The 13997-nt window shown below is 35.4% G+C and overlaps 1 protein-coding gene across 1 annotated transcript; it reads right to left on the bottom strand.

Annotated features, from left to right (window-relative positions):
* Positions 1 to 1202: 1202 nt before the first annotated feature.
* LOC126728770 (uncharacterized) lies at positions 1203 to 12366 on the bottom strand. The gene is made up of 4 exons (XM_050434554.1): positions 12340 to 12366; positions 11161 to 11890; positions 1389 to 1812; positions 1203 to 1236 (listed from the first exon to the last, which is right to left on the bottom strand). Exons 1-4 carry the CDS (start codon positions 12364 to 12366, stop codon positions 1203 to 1205), a joined length of 1215 nt encoding a protein of 404 aa, XP_050290511.1.
* Positions 12367 to 13997: the final 1631 nt, after the last annotated feature.

Genomic DNA, 13997 nt, shown 5'->3' with positions numbered 1-13997 from the left:
ATTCATCAAAGTCTACTCCTTCTACTTGAGTATATCCTTGAGCTACTAACCGAGATTTATTCCATATTATCTCTCCATCTTCATCGGTTTTGTTTTTGAATATCCATTTAGTGCCTAGGACATGAACATTTTCAGGCCTTGGAGCAAGTTCCCACACATCATTTCTCACAAATTGATTTATCTCTTCATGCATTAATTCAACCCAATTCTCATCTTGAAGAGCTTCTTCTACCCTTTTTGGCTCAAATTGAGCAAGGAAGCAATGGTATGTTACATGATTGGCCAAAAGGATGTTTCCTTTTCTGAGGCGAAGACCTTCATCTAGAGACCCTATAATGTTGCTCTCCGGATGGTTCTTAATCACTCTTGATGATGGCTTCTTTGATGTGGAGACTTCATCATTTCATGAGATGGGAGGATGAACTTCCAGAGGAGTGAGAGGACTTAATGTTCTAGACATTGATCTTATTTCCATTCTTAGGTTCATGGGAGTTGATTCTTCTTCCGGTGTAGATCCTTCAACTTCTATATCAAGAGATTCGACCTCAACATCGGGTTCTTTGGTGCTCGGCCCTTCTCCATCATCAATTATCTCTACCTTTGTTAAGGCATCATCAATCTTGACATTGATGGACTCCATCACTGTCTTAGTTCTCTTGTTGAAAACCCTATATGCCCGGCTAGTAGTAGAATACCCAAGGAAAATACCTTCATCACTTTTTGCATCAAATTTCCCAAGGTTCTCCCGATCATTTAGGATATAACACTTGCTTCCAAACACTTGGAAGTACTTTACTCTAGGCTTCTTTCCATTCCAAATCTCATAGGCAGTCTTCTTTGTTCCCACTCGGAAGAATATTCTATTGGCAATGTGACACAAGGTGTTCACTGCTTCTCCCCAAAACTTTTGAGGTATTTGCTTGTTTAGTAGCATAACTCTTGCCATTTCCTGAATCACCCAATTCTTTCTCTCTACCACTCCATTTTGTTGAGGAGCTTTGGGGGCTGAAAATTCCCTTTTGATTCCATTCTTTTCACAAAAAGACTCAAATCTTGTATTCTCAAATTCCTTCCCATGATCACTTCTTATCTTGACAATAGGAACCCCTTTCTCGTTTTGAAGTTTCTTGCAAAGGATTTCCAACTTTTCACATGCTTCTAATTTTTCTCTAAGAAATTCAACTCAAGTATATCTTGAGTAATCATCCATAATGACCATAATGTACCTCTTTCCTCCTAGACTTTCAATTCTTATAGGCCCTATTAGATAAACATGAAGTAGCTCTAAACACCGTGAAGCAGCAATCACATTCACCTTGTGATGGCTTGCCTTTTTTTGTTTTCCCTTTTGGCATGCACCACAAATAGTCTTCTTCACCTTTCCAAACTTTGGAAGTCCCTCAACTGCTTCAAATTTAGACACTTTAGCTACTTGTTTGAAATTCGCATGCCTAAATCTATGATGCCAAAGTTCCAACATGTCAACACGAGCACTTCTACACGAAATGGGTGTCGTAGGAACTACTCCATAGCAATTATCTGTAGTCCTATTTCCCTCCAAGACTTGAATCCCTTCTTCATTGATGATTAAGCATCCCTTCTTCGAGAATTGGACAAGGAAATCCTCATCACATGTTTGAGTGATGCTCAAAAGATTTGCCTTCAGCCCTTTGATGTATAATACATCTTTCAATAGAGGTAATCCAGGTATATCAATAGTCCCTATACCGAGAACTTGAGCATGACTTCCATCACCAAAAGTCACATAATCACCAACCTTCTCTTTGAGTGTCTTGAACAGTGATTTATCTCCTGTCATATGACGAGAACATCCTCTTGACCTTTAAACAGAATTTTATCTTCAATTTTCATGCTTCTGTTAGATTGACATTTCTTTTTCAGATTCTCAATCTTCTCACACAACATTCTATTTTTTCTTTTGTACTTCTTAATCAAAGATTTAGATCCAGATATGCTATTGTGTAAGATGAGATTCTTATTTTCAAAATATTTCAGCATGTGAACAAATATCCTAGCATTTTTCTTTGTTTTTAATAACTCTAAGAGTTCATTGTTAGGACACCCTTCAAACATACTCATAGAGTCATTATCACAAACACTTAAACCACAATTCAGTATGGCCTTTTCCATAACAGCATCCATAACACAGGGGTCTAGGATCGCACTTAGGTAATTAAACCACAAGTGCACCCGCTCTGATACCAATTGAAAGTTCAAATAGTGTGTAAAACACCCTTGAACGTTTAGACCCTCAATTACAAAATAACCAATTCAAGCTTTATGACAAACAACTAGTGTGCGGAAAATGAACACAAACTATAAACAGAATTGGTAAACAATCTAAGCAAATTAAAATCACATCTACAGCAGAAAATAAAAAGTAAAGATTAAAGGAAGAAAGATGCAAACACAAGGACAACACAACGATATGTTATCGAAGAGGAAACTGAAGCCCTCGGCGTAAAACCTCTTCGCCGCCCTCCAAGTGGTAAGTAATCCACTAGAAAATGTAGTTGGGATACATGAACAGCAATAGACCCTCCAAGCCTAATTTACCCAGTGCATCTAAGCCCTCCAAGCTTCTTGCTCCATCGAGATTGTGTCGAACCTATTTCTTTTCCAGCTTCCCGAATTTCTCTACTTGACCATAGCATCAACCAATGTAAATTGGTTCCTTCCTAACTGCTTCCCAGAACACCAAACAGTCTTCTCACAGTAATGGATATGGTGAGAAAATGTTTTGGTAAAAGGCCTCTAAAGGATTTAACAATGGAGAGGAAGAGAGTAGAGGAATTTGAAGAGTCTCTTATGTGAAGATTGTGGATGAATAAATCTTGTTTTTCTCTAGGGTTTCTCTCTCAAAATTCTCTTTGGAAGCTCTCTTTCTTTCGTGGGTATAAGGGGTATTTATACTAGGGTGAGAATGGAATGTGAAGAGTCAGGTTTTTCAAAACAGGGCTGGCTCGTGGCTTGACTGAGTCGCGAGTCCTAACCGCGAGGTAACTGAATGGCCAGTTGTCCTATTTTGTCCTGTAATGCTCCAGCTAACATAACGCTTCAATTTCTGGCATGCCTAGCGTGCTGCTTCTGGTGGCTTGTAGCCGCAAGTCACCCGCAAAATCCAGTCGCGAGTCTCTGTTTTTCTTACACAATCTTGAGCATTTCTTCACACTAACTCACTCACTCCCCTTACAAAAATCTCACCTATATACAGGGTTACTAATTGCTGAAATAGAAGCAAATTTGGCACGGAATAAAACCAACAAGATGGTTGATTAAATTCAACCTTACAATGATAATTTGGTGGTAGTCTAGGCCTCAAAATTATTCAACGTGGTTACTTCCATAAACAATCTTTTGTCAAAACTCATATGGAGAACTTTAGTTACTTCCATCAAACCTTAGAGAGTTTGTAATATGCAGTAACTGAAGTTATATCTTCAATCAATATATATGTCCAAGTAGTTAAATTGATATATCTACTTTATTTGAATTGACAACTTATGATGAAAGTAGTTAAAATTTCAAAGCCTTGTAGCTCACAATTTCTAGAATTTTCTACAAATATATGTCCAAGTTCAAATTCCCTCGTCCTAAATATCAAATTATCAACATGTTTATGATGGAAACAACATCAGCTTAATAAGGATCCGTTAGTGGATTTAATACATTAGTGAAGCGTGAAATTGGCTGTGCTCGATTAAAAATATAACAAGCATTGGTCACCTAAGAATATAATAAACATTACGAGCTGTGAAAAGATATCAAGTTGGACAATTTGCCAAGTTGCACTCCTCATCACCACATATAACAGCTCACTAGGACAAGTGGGAGGGTCGGTAGGTAGGCCGGTACAAAAATGGGGTTGAACCGTAACGTTTTATTTGCCACAAAATTGAGGCAGAGGTTCGCTATTGCCCACGACTGTATTAAAATTTATCTGAGAATCACATTCAAAAATGACATCCCTAACACCAACGACCCATGCAAAGGAGACACCTTCATTCAAAGCCATGGCTTCAGCTTCAAGCGGTCCAAATGGTCTATGAAAATTTTTGCTCAAAGCTACTTCAACTTGCTCTGCATGATCCCGTATTACAGCCCCCATTCCCGAGGAATGCATGGAGCTAAAAACAACACCGTCAATATTTGCCTTATGCCATGGCTCTCTTGGAAGGGTCCATTGTATCACATCCGAGTACCAGTAGGGTCTATCTTATTGTTATCTGTATCTTGAGCTCAAGTAGTATACAGTTTTTACTTATTATATATAGTGAACTAATACAAAACAATTCCTTCCATAAAAATAATAATATTACAAAATTGTACCCAACAGCCATGGCGATTATAGAAGGAAGACGATGGATTGAAGTTGATGGATCAGAATATTTGAGGCTCAGGAAATAATTGAGATGTTTTTATTTATTATTTATTTGAAAGGGCGTGATTAGATAATGACTCATTAAATTGGACACATAACATTATGTTACGTTTCTCAAAAAAAAAAAAAAAAAAATTATGTTATTGGAGTGGAGAATTACTACGTATTGTTGAATGAATTCCCAGAAGCAAATTTCAAGCTGCCTCCACTAGTTATTGAGAAGGAAGGTGGGTGGAGTTCACGGGCTTAGCACTCAAGTAGGACAAGTGACTGGAGTTCACGGGCTTAGCACTCAAGTAGGACAACTGGACAAGTGACTATGTTATTGAGGATTGAAAATTATTTCCAGGCCCATGATCTCTTGAGTAAGACCATTACTGAGATTAGTATGAAGTATGAACTGGAGGATCCTTTTCTTTCGGCCCATAGATGTTCATTCAAAGATGTCATATTGTCATGTGGATTTACCATTTTGTGGATTTATCATTTCGGCCCAAAGATGTTTATTCAGATTAATAAGAATTTAGACTTTCCTCTATTATTTCACTAGTGGATTTATCATTTTGTGGATTTAATGAACCACTCATAGATTCAATGTTTAATACCAAAAGCTAACGGTTTTCTTTCTATTCCATTTATGAGAGCATCGTGTGTGCTTTTGGCGACGATGGAATAATAGTTTAGATATTGTTGAGTTAAGATAACTTGATCCTGGATAATTAATTCAATTATCCAAGTTGATTAATTAGGTTCAACTGCATATAAATCATGGAGGCACCAACAAATCACTAATTAAAATAAATGCAGTGAAAATTATATTGATATGGTGATTTGTTGACAAATGGGGAATATCGCTTGCAAATCAAAAACCCCACTGAGTGATTTTAAGGCCATCACTCTCAAGAATCTACTAATCAATAATCAATCGGTTACAAGTATAAGTAATCTTACCACTACCCTAGCCTATCTCAAAATACTAACTTACAGTTGAACCCTTGCTCGAATACCCAATTGAACTTGATCTTGTAGTAGCCTTCTTTCCTTTGATGCACAAATCTCCAATCTATAACCAACTTCTTTGCACGGATCCCAGTACGTGATTAACTCCAGTAACTTGAATGAATGTTGTTGACTGCAAAGTTTTTCACTTCATCAACAATGAAGATCAGGAAGCACTTGGTTACAAAATCCTATAGCGTACGAACATAGTAACTTCTCACAAAGAAAATAAAGTTCTAGGTCTCTGTATCCGTTCTATGACGGCTTTTAAAATAAGCCTTATATGTCTAGGGTTGTGAGAAAAGAAACCCTAAACAAATATATCAACATGGGTCGAAATTCAAATCTGGAATTTCTGAATTTGTAAAGCTCTATAGATCAAGCTAGTGTCAAGCTTGCTCAGTAAATCTCGATAGATGCCATCTGTCGAGTTTCAGTAAAACAACTTTTCTTCATTTGTTTCTTGGATCAATCTTCATATCGTTAATACAACCACTTGTTCTGTATCAAACCTAATTTAGATCTACCCAAATTACAAGTCAAATGCGTTTTGACAAAGGATTAGCCAATTACATATAAAATATGAACATAACAGATATGATGGAATAATAACATTTTGTGACAAAATAATTCATCGCCTAATATGGCCAAAAAAAAATTTTGGTTTAGGGGATGAAATATTTTGTTACAAATATTGTAAAATTAAAAAACTAAAATAAAAAAAAAAATTGATTTTGACGACGAAATAGTTCATTGCCAAATATGATTTATTGAAAAAATAAAATAAAATAAAATAAAATTGGCGACAAAACTATTTCATCGCCAAAAGTTCTTTTTTTTTTTTTTTTTTTTAAATTTTCGGACCTTTTTGGAAAATTTTGTCCCCAAGAATTTTGGTGACACGGTATACACGACAAAAACAATCTCATTGCCAAAATTTATAGGTGATGAAAATTTTCATCACCAAAAAAACATTTTCTTGTAGTGATTTTTAGTGTAATGTTAGTAGGTTGTTGGTAAATTTACATATTTCTTATATATTATTAAAGTCTTGTATTTTTTTTCTTATATAAGTGACAAATTTACTTATATTTACTTTTTATAGGAACACTAGATACAAAGATACAAATTCCAACCACGCATTACATTATTTACAAAATATTTTGCCTTATATAATAATTTTATGTAAAATGCATTGTCTTCCAATTAAAAATAAACTAAAAAAAAAAATTCAAAATTTTAAACACTTTCAAATGAGAAACATAGATAGCTTAATTTAGAAAATCTATTATATTGTATCAACTATACTTTCTTTGAAAATATTAACATCATTTTAAGAATAATTTGGGACTAAAACTTAAACGCATAACAAATTGGAATTAAGTAAACTACTGGGATCTTTTTTCTTTTGGCTCTGCAAGAATTTGTGAATATTACTAATTAAATATTATTATTCATAGATGGGTTATAGGGAGAAATTAATATTTTCCTTCTTCTACAAAGAAAGGATTATTCCAATAGGAATAATGGCACCAAAAATAATATTGTTTACGTAAAGTAGAGATCCAGAAACAGGTTCACAAATACCATCAATATCCATCGGAAGATCGGACTTACTAGCTAAGTTAGATCTAACAAATAGTCAATTTTGAAAGAAATTATTGTAAACCTCCTTTAGATATGAATTTATCTGATTTAGTGGGGAGAACTTATAGCAATATCTCGCCTGCCCGTTCCACTTTTGTGCCGAAGGAAATGGAATTCAAACGTATGATACAATCTTCTTGTATGTCGATTTAGCATACTAAGTGTCTACTATATGGAGATATTTATACTTCTTTTCATATACAGAAATATGAAACTCAGACTCATGTGACAAGCTACAGCCTAAAAGAATCACTAATGAAATACCGCATCTTAAAGCCTACTTTGAAATTTAGACAAAAATGGAATTGTGATGCAGTTTCATTTACTATTTTCATTTTTCCCTTAATAAATAAATAAATCAATCCGACTAGTTAAATTTTTAGTGAAACTCACTATTCATATGAGAGGTGGAATACACATTTATATAAAGCAATGGAAAAAAAATATTGCATTTTATTATTTAAGTCGTGCTACAATGAAAAAAAAAAAAGAATTAAAAAAACCTATTAACCAACTTAAACATTTTAAGGTCGATTGAGCATCTACTTACACACAGGAATGGTCAATAGTAGTAGTATTATTGATATTAGCTTGGGTTATTAAACATACATGAGAGAGAGACAGAGACAGAGAGAGAGTATTGAAAGTTCAAAAACGTGTACAAAAACACTTTTGAACGTTTAGACCCCCAAAAACCAACTTAACCAACCCAAGCAATATGTCAAACAACTAGTGTGCGGAAACTTAACATATGCTATAATATGGAATTGATTAAACAACTATCTAAGCCACAACAAAATAAACCACAGCAGATAATGTAAAGGCAGAGATAGAGAGGAAGGAAGATGCAAACACAGAGATAACACCAGATATGTTATCGAAGAGGAAACCGAAGACCTCGGCGAAAAACCTCTCCGCCGCCCTCCAAGCGGTAATCAATCCACTAGAAAATACAGTTGGGATACAAGGACAGCAATAGACCCTCCAAGCCTAATCTACCCAATGCACCTAAGCCCTCCAAGCTTCTTGCTCCAACGAGGTTGCGCCGAACCTTTTTCTTTTCTAGCTTTCCGGATTCTGCTACTACACCATAGCATCAACCAATGAAGATTGGCTCCTTCCTAACTGCTTCCCAGAACTCCAAACGTCTGTCTCACAGAGATGATAATGGTGAGAACCAGGTTTGGTATAACGCCTCTCAAGGATTTGACAATGGAGAGGAAGAGAGTGAGGGAATTTGATGAGACTCTAAGGTAGAAATTGTGGGTGAAACAATCTGGTTTTTCTTTAGGGTTTCTCTCTCAAAATTCTCTCTGGAAGCTCTCTTTCAATCGTGGGTTAAAAGGGTATTTATACTGGAGTGAAGAGGAATGCGAAACGTCAGGTTTTTCCAAAACAGGGGTGGCTCGCGGCTTGACCAAGTCGCGAGATCCAGTCGCGAGTTAACCGTATGGCCAGTTGTCCTGTTTTGTCCTGTAGTGCTCCAGCTAGCATGACTGTTCATCTTCCAGCATGCTTGGCACGTGTGCATCTTCTGGCGGGTTGAAGCCGCGAGTCCACCCGCGAGTCCCAGCCGCGACACTCTGTTTTCTTGCACACTCTTGAGCAAACTTCACTCTATCTCACTCACTACCCTTACAACAATCCCACCTAAATACAGGGTTACTAAATGCTGAATTACAAGCAAATTTGGCACGGAATAAAGCCAATTAGATGGTTGAATAAATTCAACCTTACAAGTATTAATGTCCACGTTACTTATTAAATCATAGCAACCCAACTACCCTTCTTAGCAACCAAACATTAAGCTAAATTAGATACTTTAAACCTTTAATTCTTTTGATGAATTAGTTGATTTATCACTCAAGAATCATATACAATCAGTTCAAAACAATATAAAACACCAAAAAGAAAAAAAAAAAACAAAGTTGCACATATACAAAGCTACACACCAGGCTAGAGATGGTAGTAAATCTAGACACCAAAGGAGAAAAAAAGAAAAAGAAAAAGGATTTGTACAACAAAAACACAACTCTAAATTGTGAGATACACAATCAAAACTACAACTATACAAAAATTCAATTCTTTGAAGGGCCTGAAACAACACAACACTGAACACCACCAAAAAAAAAATAAATCCATCACTTATTCACTTGAAATTGGAATTCCCCATAGATAGTAAACTATCATGTTGCAAAGGTACATGCGCAAGACTTTAAAAATATATTTCAATTTAACCAAAAAAAAAAAAAACAGAGAGAGAGATCATGTCATAAGAGTAAAATCATGTTGCCAAGGTACATGCACAAAATTTTAAAAATATGTTTCACATTTAACAAAAACAAAAACAAATCTCAATGAATAGTGACTTTCATTTTAACCACATGTAGATGAAAGTATGAGTTAACAACACAATATTTTTGCATGGAGAAAAATAATTAACTAAGTTTTTGAGTTTGTTTGCTGTTCAGAAATGTAGAAAGGAAAATGCAAAACGATATCCATTACTATATATCCTTTAATAGTGATAGTTGCCAAAATCACCTAAAAATTATTCAAACAACTATTCTTAAAACCCTTGTTTAAAATCCTCAAACCTAAATGCAACCTAACAAATGCAAATTTAACATCCACAAGAATCATTCGTTCCATACAAAATAGTGAAAATACATTACAATAACAAAAACCACCAAGAAATGAACTCTCTACTTTCTCCAAAAGAGGCGCATACCCAATTCCCTCAATTTATTCACTTGAGTCACTAACATAAGAATCACTGCATTCATATACCATCATTAAACACCAAAAACAAATACATCAAAAACCACATTTTTTATAAAAAATAAAAAACACAAATCAAAAGCAAATGCCAATCTAAGCAATATATGTGTACAATTTAGCAAAACATAAACTAATTACTGACCTTAATTATTTTTCAAATTTAATTAAACTCCTTCCCACATGGAATGATTGAAATGCCTCGACAAATTCAACAAAATAGTAAGGTTCATTTTGACATGCCCAATATTGCTTTTGGTCTTTAGGTGATGTCACCTATAAACATTTTATTATGCATATGGATTAATGAGAGTCTCCATGTGATGCTCACCTTTCAGAGATCAAGCATTTCTATTGGAACATATTAAATAGAAAGACCTATATCTACACTTGCTTCTTAAAAAAAGTTAGCCACACTTTTCCATGCAAGACGTTTAAAGCCCATGGATTCAAAAAATCAAGCTTGAGTTTACAAGGACCTTGGTTCACAATCTGGCCATCAAAGGGGAGAATAATACTCCCTCCGTCCCACTTTTTTTGTCCTATTTGAAAAGTCAAATATTTTAAGGGAACATCATTTATTGTCTTGTCTATCTTATAAAAATGCATAAGTTTACAAAACTACCCTTAAATAAATTTATCATCTTTTTTTAAAAAGAGTTATTCTTAATGAGGCTTAGGGGTATAATAGGAATATTAGTAAACTAATAATTTTTATTTTAAAAAACAGGACAATATTTTGGGGCATCTTAAAATGAATTAGAGGACAAACAAAGTGGGACGGAGGGAGTATCATCAAAAAGATCAAAGTCTATTGTACTGTTGGCTAAAGGAGGTGAGATGACAAGAGTTCCATGGAGAATGTGAATACATTATTTAAGCAAATTCACTATTAGAAAAGTTGTCAAGCAATCCAAATCAATAGATATCTCATCCAAAAACAATGCTTTTACTAGTCCAACCAACATCTCAACTTTCACTTTTTTTTTGCAAGAGACCTTGTCTTTCATTTAATTATCAAAGACATAATTATTTCAATTAACAAAATTTAAGGTAAATTGCTATTCTTAATCTAGTTTACCTTCTATAACACACATTTTTTGTCCTCTTGAGGCTAAGATACCCCTTTAACATTTGATCTCCAAACATGGTAACAGTATACACTTCATCTACCTTTTTCGATTCAAATTGGGATAGATAGCATGAGTGTGTAATTACACTTAAGGCTTTTGACCTTAATCTCATGTTATCATTCAGACTTCCCAATATATTTGAGGAGGGATGATTAAGTCTTACTCTAGAGGAAGGACCTTTAACTAGAGATGTGGATGTACCTTTCTGTTTTGATGAAAGACTAAACTCATGTTGAGCCTGTTGAGTCTCATGAACCGGAGTGGATGGTTCAAGACTTGATGGCACAGAAACTGCATCATTCAACACCATCAAATCCTTATCACTATGTTTCCCAACATAATCAACAAGAAGTGAGTCATTAACCTCCATAGGCTTATCTTGAATCGGAGCAGTACTTTCTGAATGTGCTACTAGACATACTTCATCATTGATCACAACATTTGACGATTCCATGACTGTTTTGGTTCTTAGATTATATACTCTATATGCTCTACTAGTAGAGGAGTACCCTAGAAAATATCCCTTGTCACTCTTTGCATCAAATTTTTCTAAGTTCTCTCTATCACGTAGAATGTAACAATCACTACCAAATATCCTGAAATACTTAACAACCGGCTTCTTTCTTCTCCAGAGTTCATAAGGAGTCTTCTTGGAATCAGGTCTGAAATACACCCGGTTGAGTGTATGACAAGCAGTGTTAACTGCTTCTCCCCAGAAAGATTTTGGCAACTTTTTATTGTGTAGCATGACACATGTCATCTTCTGAACAACCCTATTTTTCCGTTCAACTATTCCATTTTGTTGTGGTGTCTTGGGTGAGGAGAACTCTTGATGTGTGCCTTGTTCATTGTAGAAGGTAGCTAGCTTGGTATTCTCAAATTCTCTTCCATGGTCACTTCTAATCCTGGCTATCACAGTATCTTTTTCAACCTGCAATTTCTTACACAGATTTATCATCTTCTCAGGAGCCTCAGCTTTATCTTTCAAAAGCACAACCCAAGTATATCTGGTAAAGTTATCCACAACCACTAGAATATATTTCTTTCCTCCTAAACTCTGAACTCGAGCAGGACCCATAAGATCAATGTGCAGTAACTCCAAAGGTCTTGAAGTTTGAACACTAGCTACAGACGGATGTTTAGATTTTATCTATTTACCTATCTGATATGGTCCACATATGCACTTATCTATCTTCTCAAACATAGGTAAACCAACAACTGCATTACATTTGGAAATCTTTTCTAACTACTTATGACTTGCATGCCCCAACCGTTGATGCTACAAATCAACTTGATCAATCTTTGCACTAAAACACTTGTTGCTTATGCTTGGGGTCAATCCATAACAGTTGTTCGCTATCCTTACACCAACACACATACAGTCACCTCCTCCATCAAGTATCTCATATTCATACTTAGTGAAGAGAACATTCAGTCCATTGTCGTAAATTTGACTGATGCTGAGTAAATTTGCCTTCAGTCCATCAACATACCAAACATCTTCAAAGACAGGTAACCCTGGAATCTCCACAGTTCCAATGCCTCTGATCACAGATTTGCTTCCATCTCCAAAAGTGACTGTCCCAATCTTTCCTTCAAAGAGGGTCTTGAATAATCCTTTGTTTCCTGTCATATGCTTGGAACAACGACTATCCAAATACCAAAGACAAGAATCACGTGCCTTTAAGGCGGTTAAGGCAGTATAACAAAAATAATTATTATCACATATGATATGACCAAGACGTCCAAGGAAAGATTTAACAAAAACAACAAGAGACAAATACACAAAGTAAGCAAGTTGATAAATAAGCAAAAAGAATTTCCAAGAACCCATAACAACAGGGGTCAAAGATCAGCTCAGTGATTAAAAGATCAACAATAAGAGAGCAACCCCCTCTAATACCACTTGATAGTTTTTAGACCCCTTAAAGACACAATTGGATTAACCTAGGTAATTAGCCAAGTTGTTACTTAGTCCAATTTAACAAATACTAGGTTATCACAATCAAAACAATCATATCATGCAAAGCAGCAGAAAGATAAATAACACAAAGATATGATCACCCAGGAAACCAAACCGGTAAAAACCTGGGGAGGATTTGACCTATCTATCCTCAAGGTAAACTTGAATCCACTATCTTGAAAGAATCGAAGTTCATACAATAACACTTACAAGCCCCACGCTCGACTTCTTATTGCTACTCACCAGTAGAACTTACTGACACGACCACGTGCAAACTTCGAATCCATGGATTCCTTCTTTCTTGGATTCACCACCAGATACAAGCACACCCGCTTGTGTTTCTTTAAGCTTCAATGGTAGCAACCGAGTTGATCATCAAGGTGTAGATAAAATCTCCTCCTTGCAAACCCTAAGTTTGTGTAAAGGAAAGCTCTTCTAGATCTCACAAGAGATTTACACAAACAACAATATGAGCAACTCTAAAACGTGGCTAGGGTTTACCTTTTATACTTAGGACAAATTAGAAAACCCTAAACGTTTTAAACAACTAGGGCTGAGTTGGAAATCTGTAGAAAAACGCATTCTGCCCGAGATTCGATCGATCGAGCCTAAGCTTCGATTGATCGAGCCAGGCCAAAATGCACAGTAACTTCTGCATTAGCTCGATTCCAACTTTACAGAAACGATACAACTTTGAGCAAGACTAAAACACTTCTAAACACATTGTTTTAATCATGGTTTGCCAACAATACACATTAGAGTTCTAAATACATAAATACCTAAGTCCTTAGAACCTAACAAAAAGAATGATGACGGTTTGCCTATTTTTGATGAAAGTATTGGTTGTGGTATTCCTTATGGTGTTAATACCTTGATCTATACTATTCTCAAACATTTTGTTGGTACTCCATCCAATATTTCATCTCGTGTTTCTGACTATTTAAATAATTTGAGTTGTCCTACTATGTCTGATTACAGATGGTATCAAGATGTTTTTACTTCTAGAGTGATGCTCCGGAAAGATTGTCATAAGCCTTATTGGAAAGAAAAGTTTATTGACGGTCTGCCTCCTATC

This window comes from Quercus robur, chromosome 5, assembly GCF_932294415.1.
Source record: "Quercus robur chromosome 5, dhQueRobu3.1, whole genome shotgun sequence".
Lineage (NCBI taxonomy): Eukaryota > Viridiplantae > Streptophyta > Magnoliopsida > Fagales > Fagaceae > Quercus > Quercus robur.
The sequence above is the reverse complement of the archived record's forward strand: the minus strand, read 5'-3'. Positions and strand labels throughout refer to the sequence as shown.

Bases quoted from the DNA above. Each gene is read 5' to 3' on its own strand.
- LOC126728770 (XM_050434554.1), bottom strand. From the start codon at position 12,366: ATGAGATACTTGATGGAGGAGGTGACT. The intron at 1,813-11,160 runs GTACATCCACAT...GTCATATGACAG, and splicing joins TCTTTCATCAAAACAGAAAG to GAGATAAATCACTGTTCAAG. The intron at 1,237-1,388 runs GTTTGGAAAGGT...TTGAAAGTCTAG, and splicing joins GCAGTTGAGGGACTTCCAAA to GAGGAAAGAGGTACATTATG.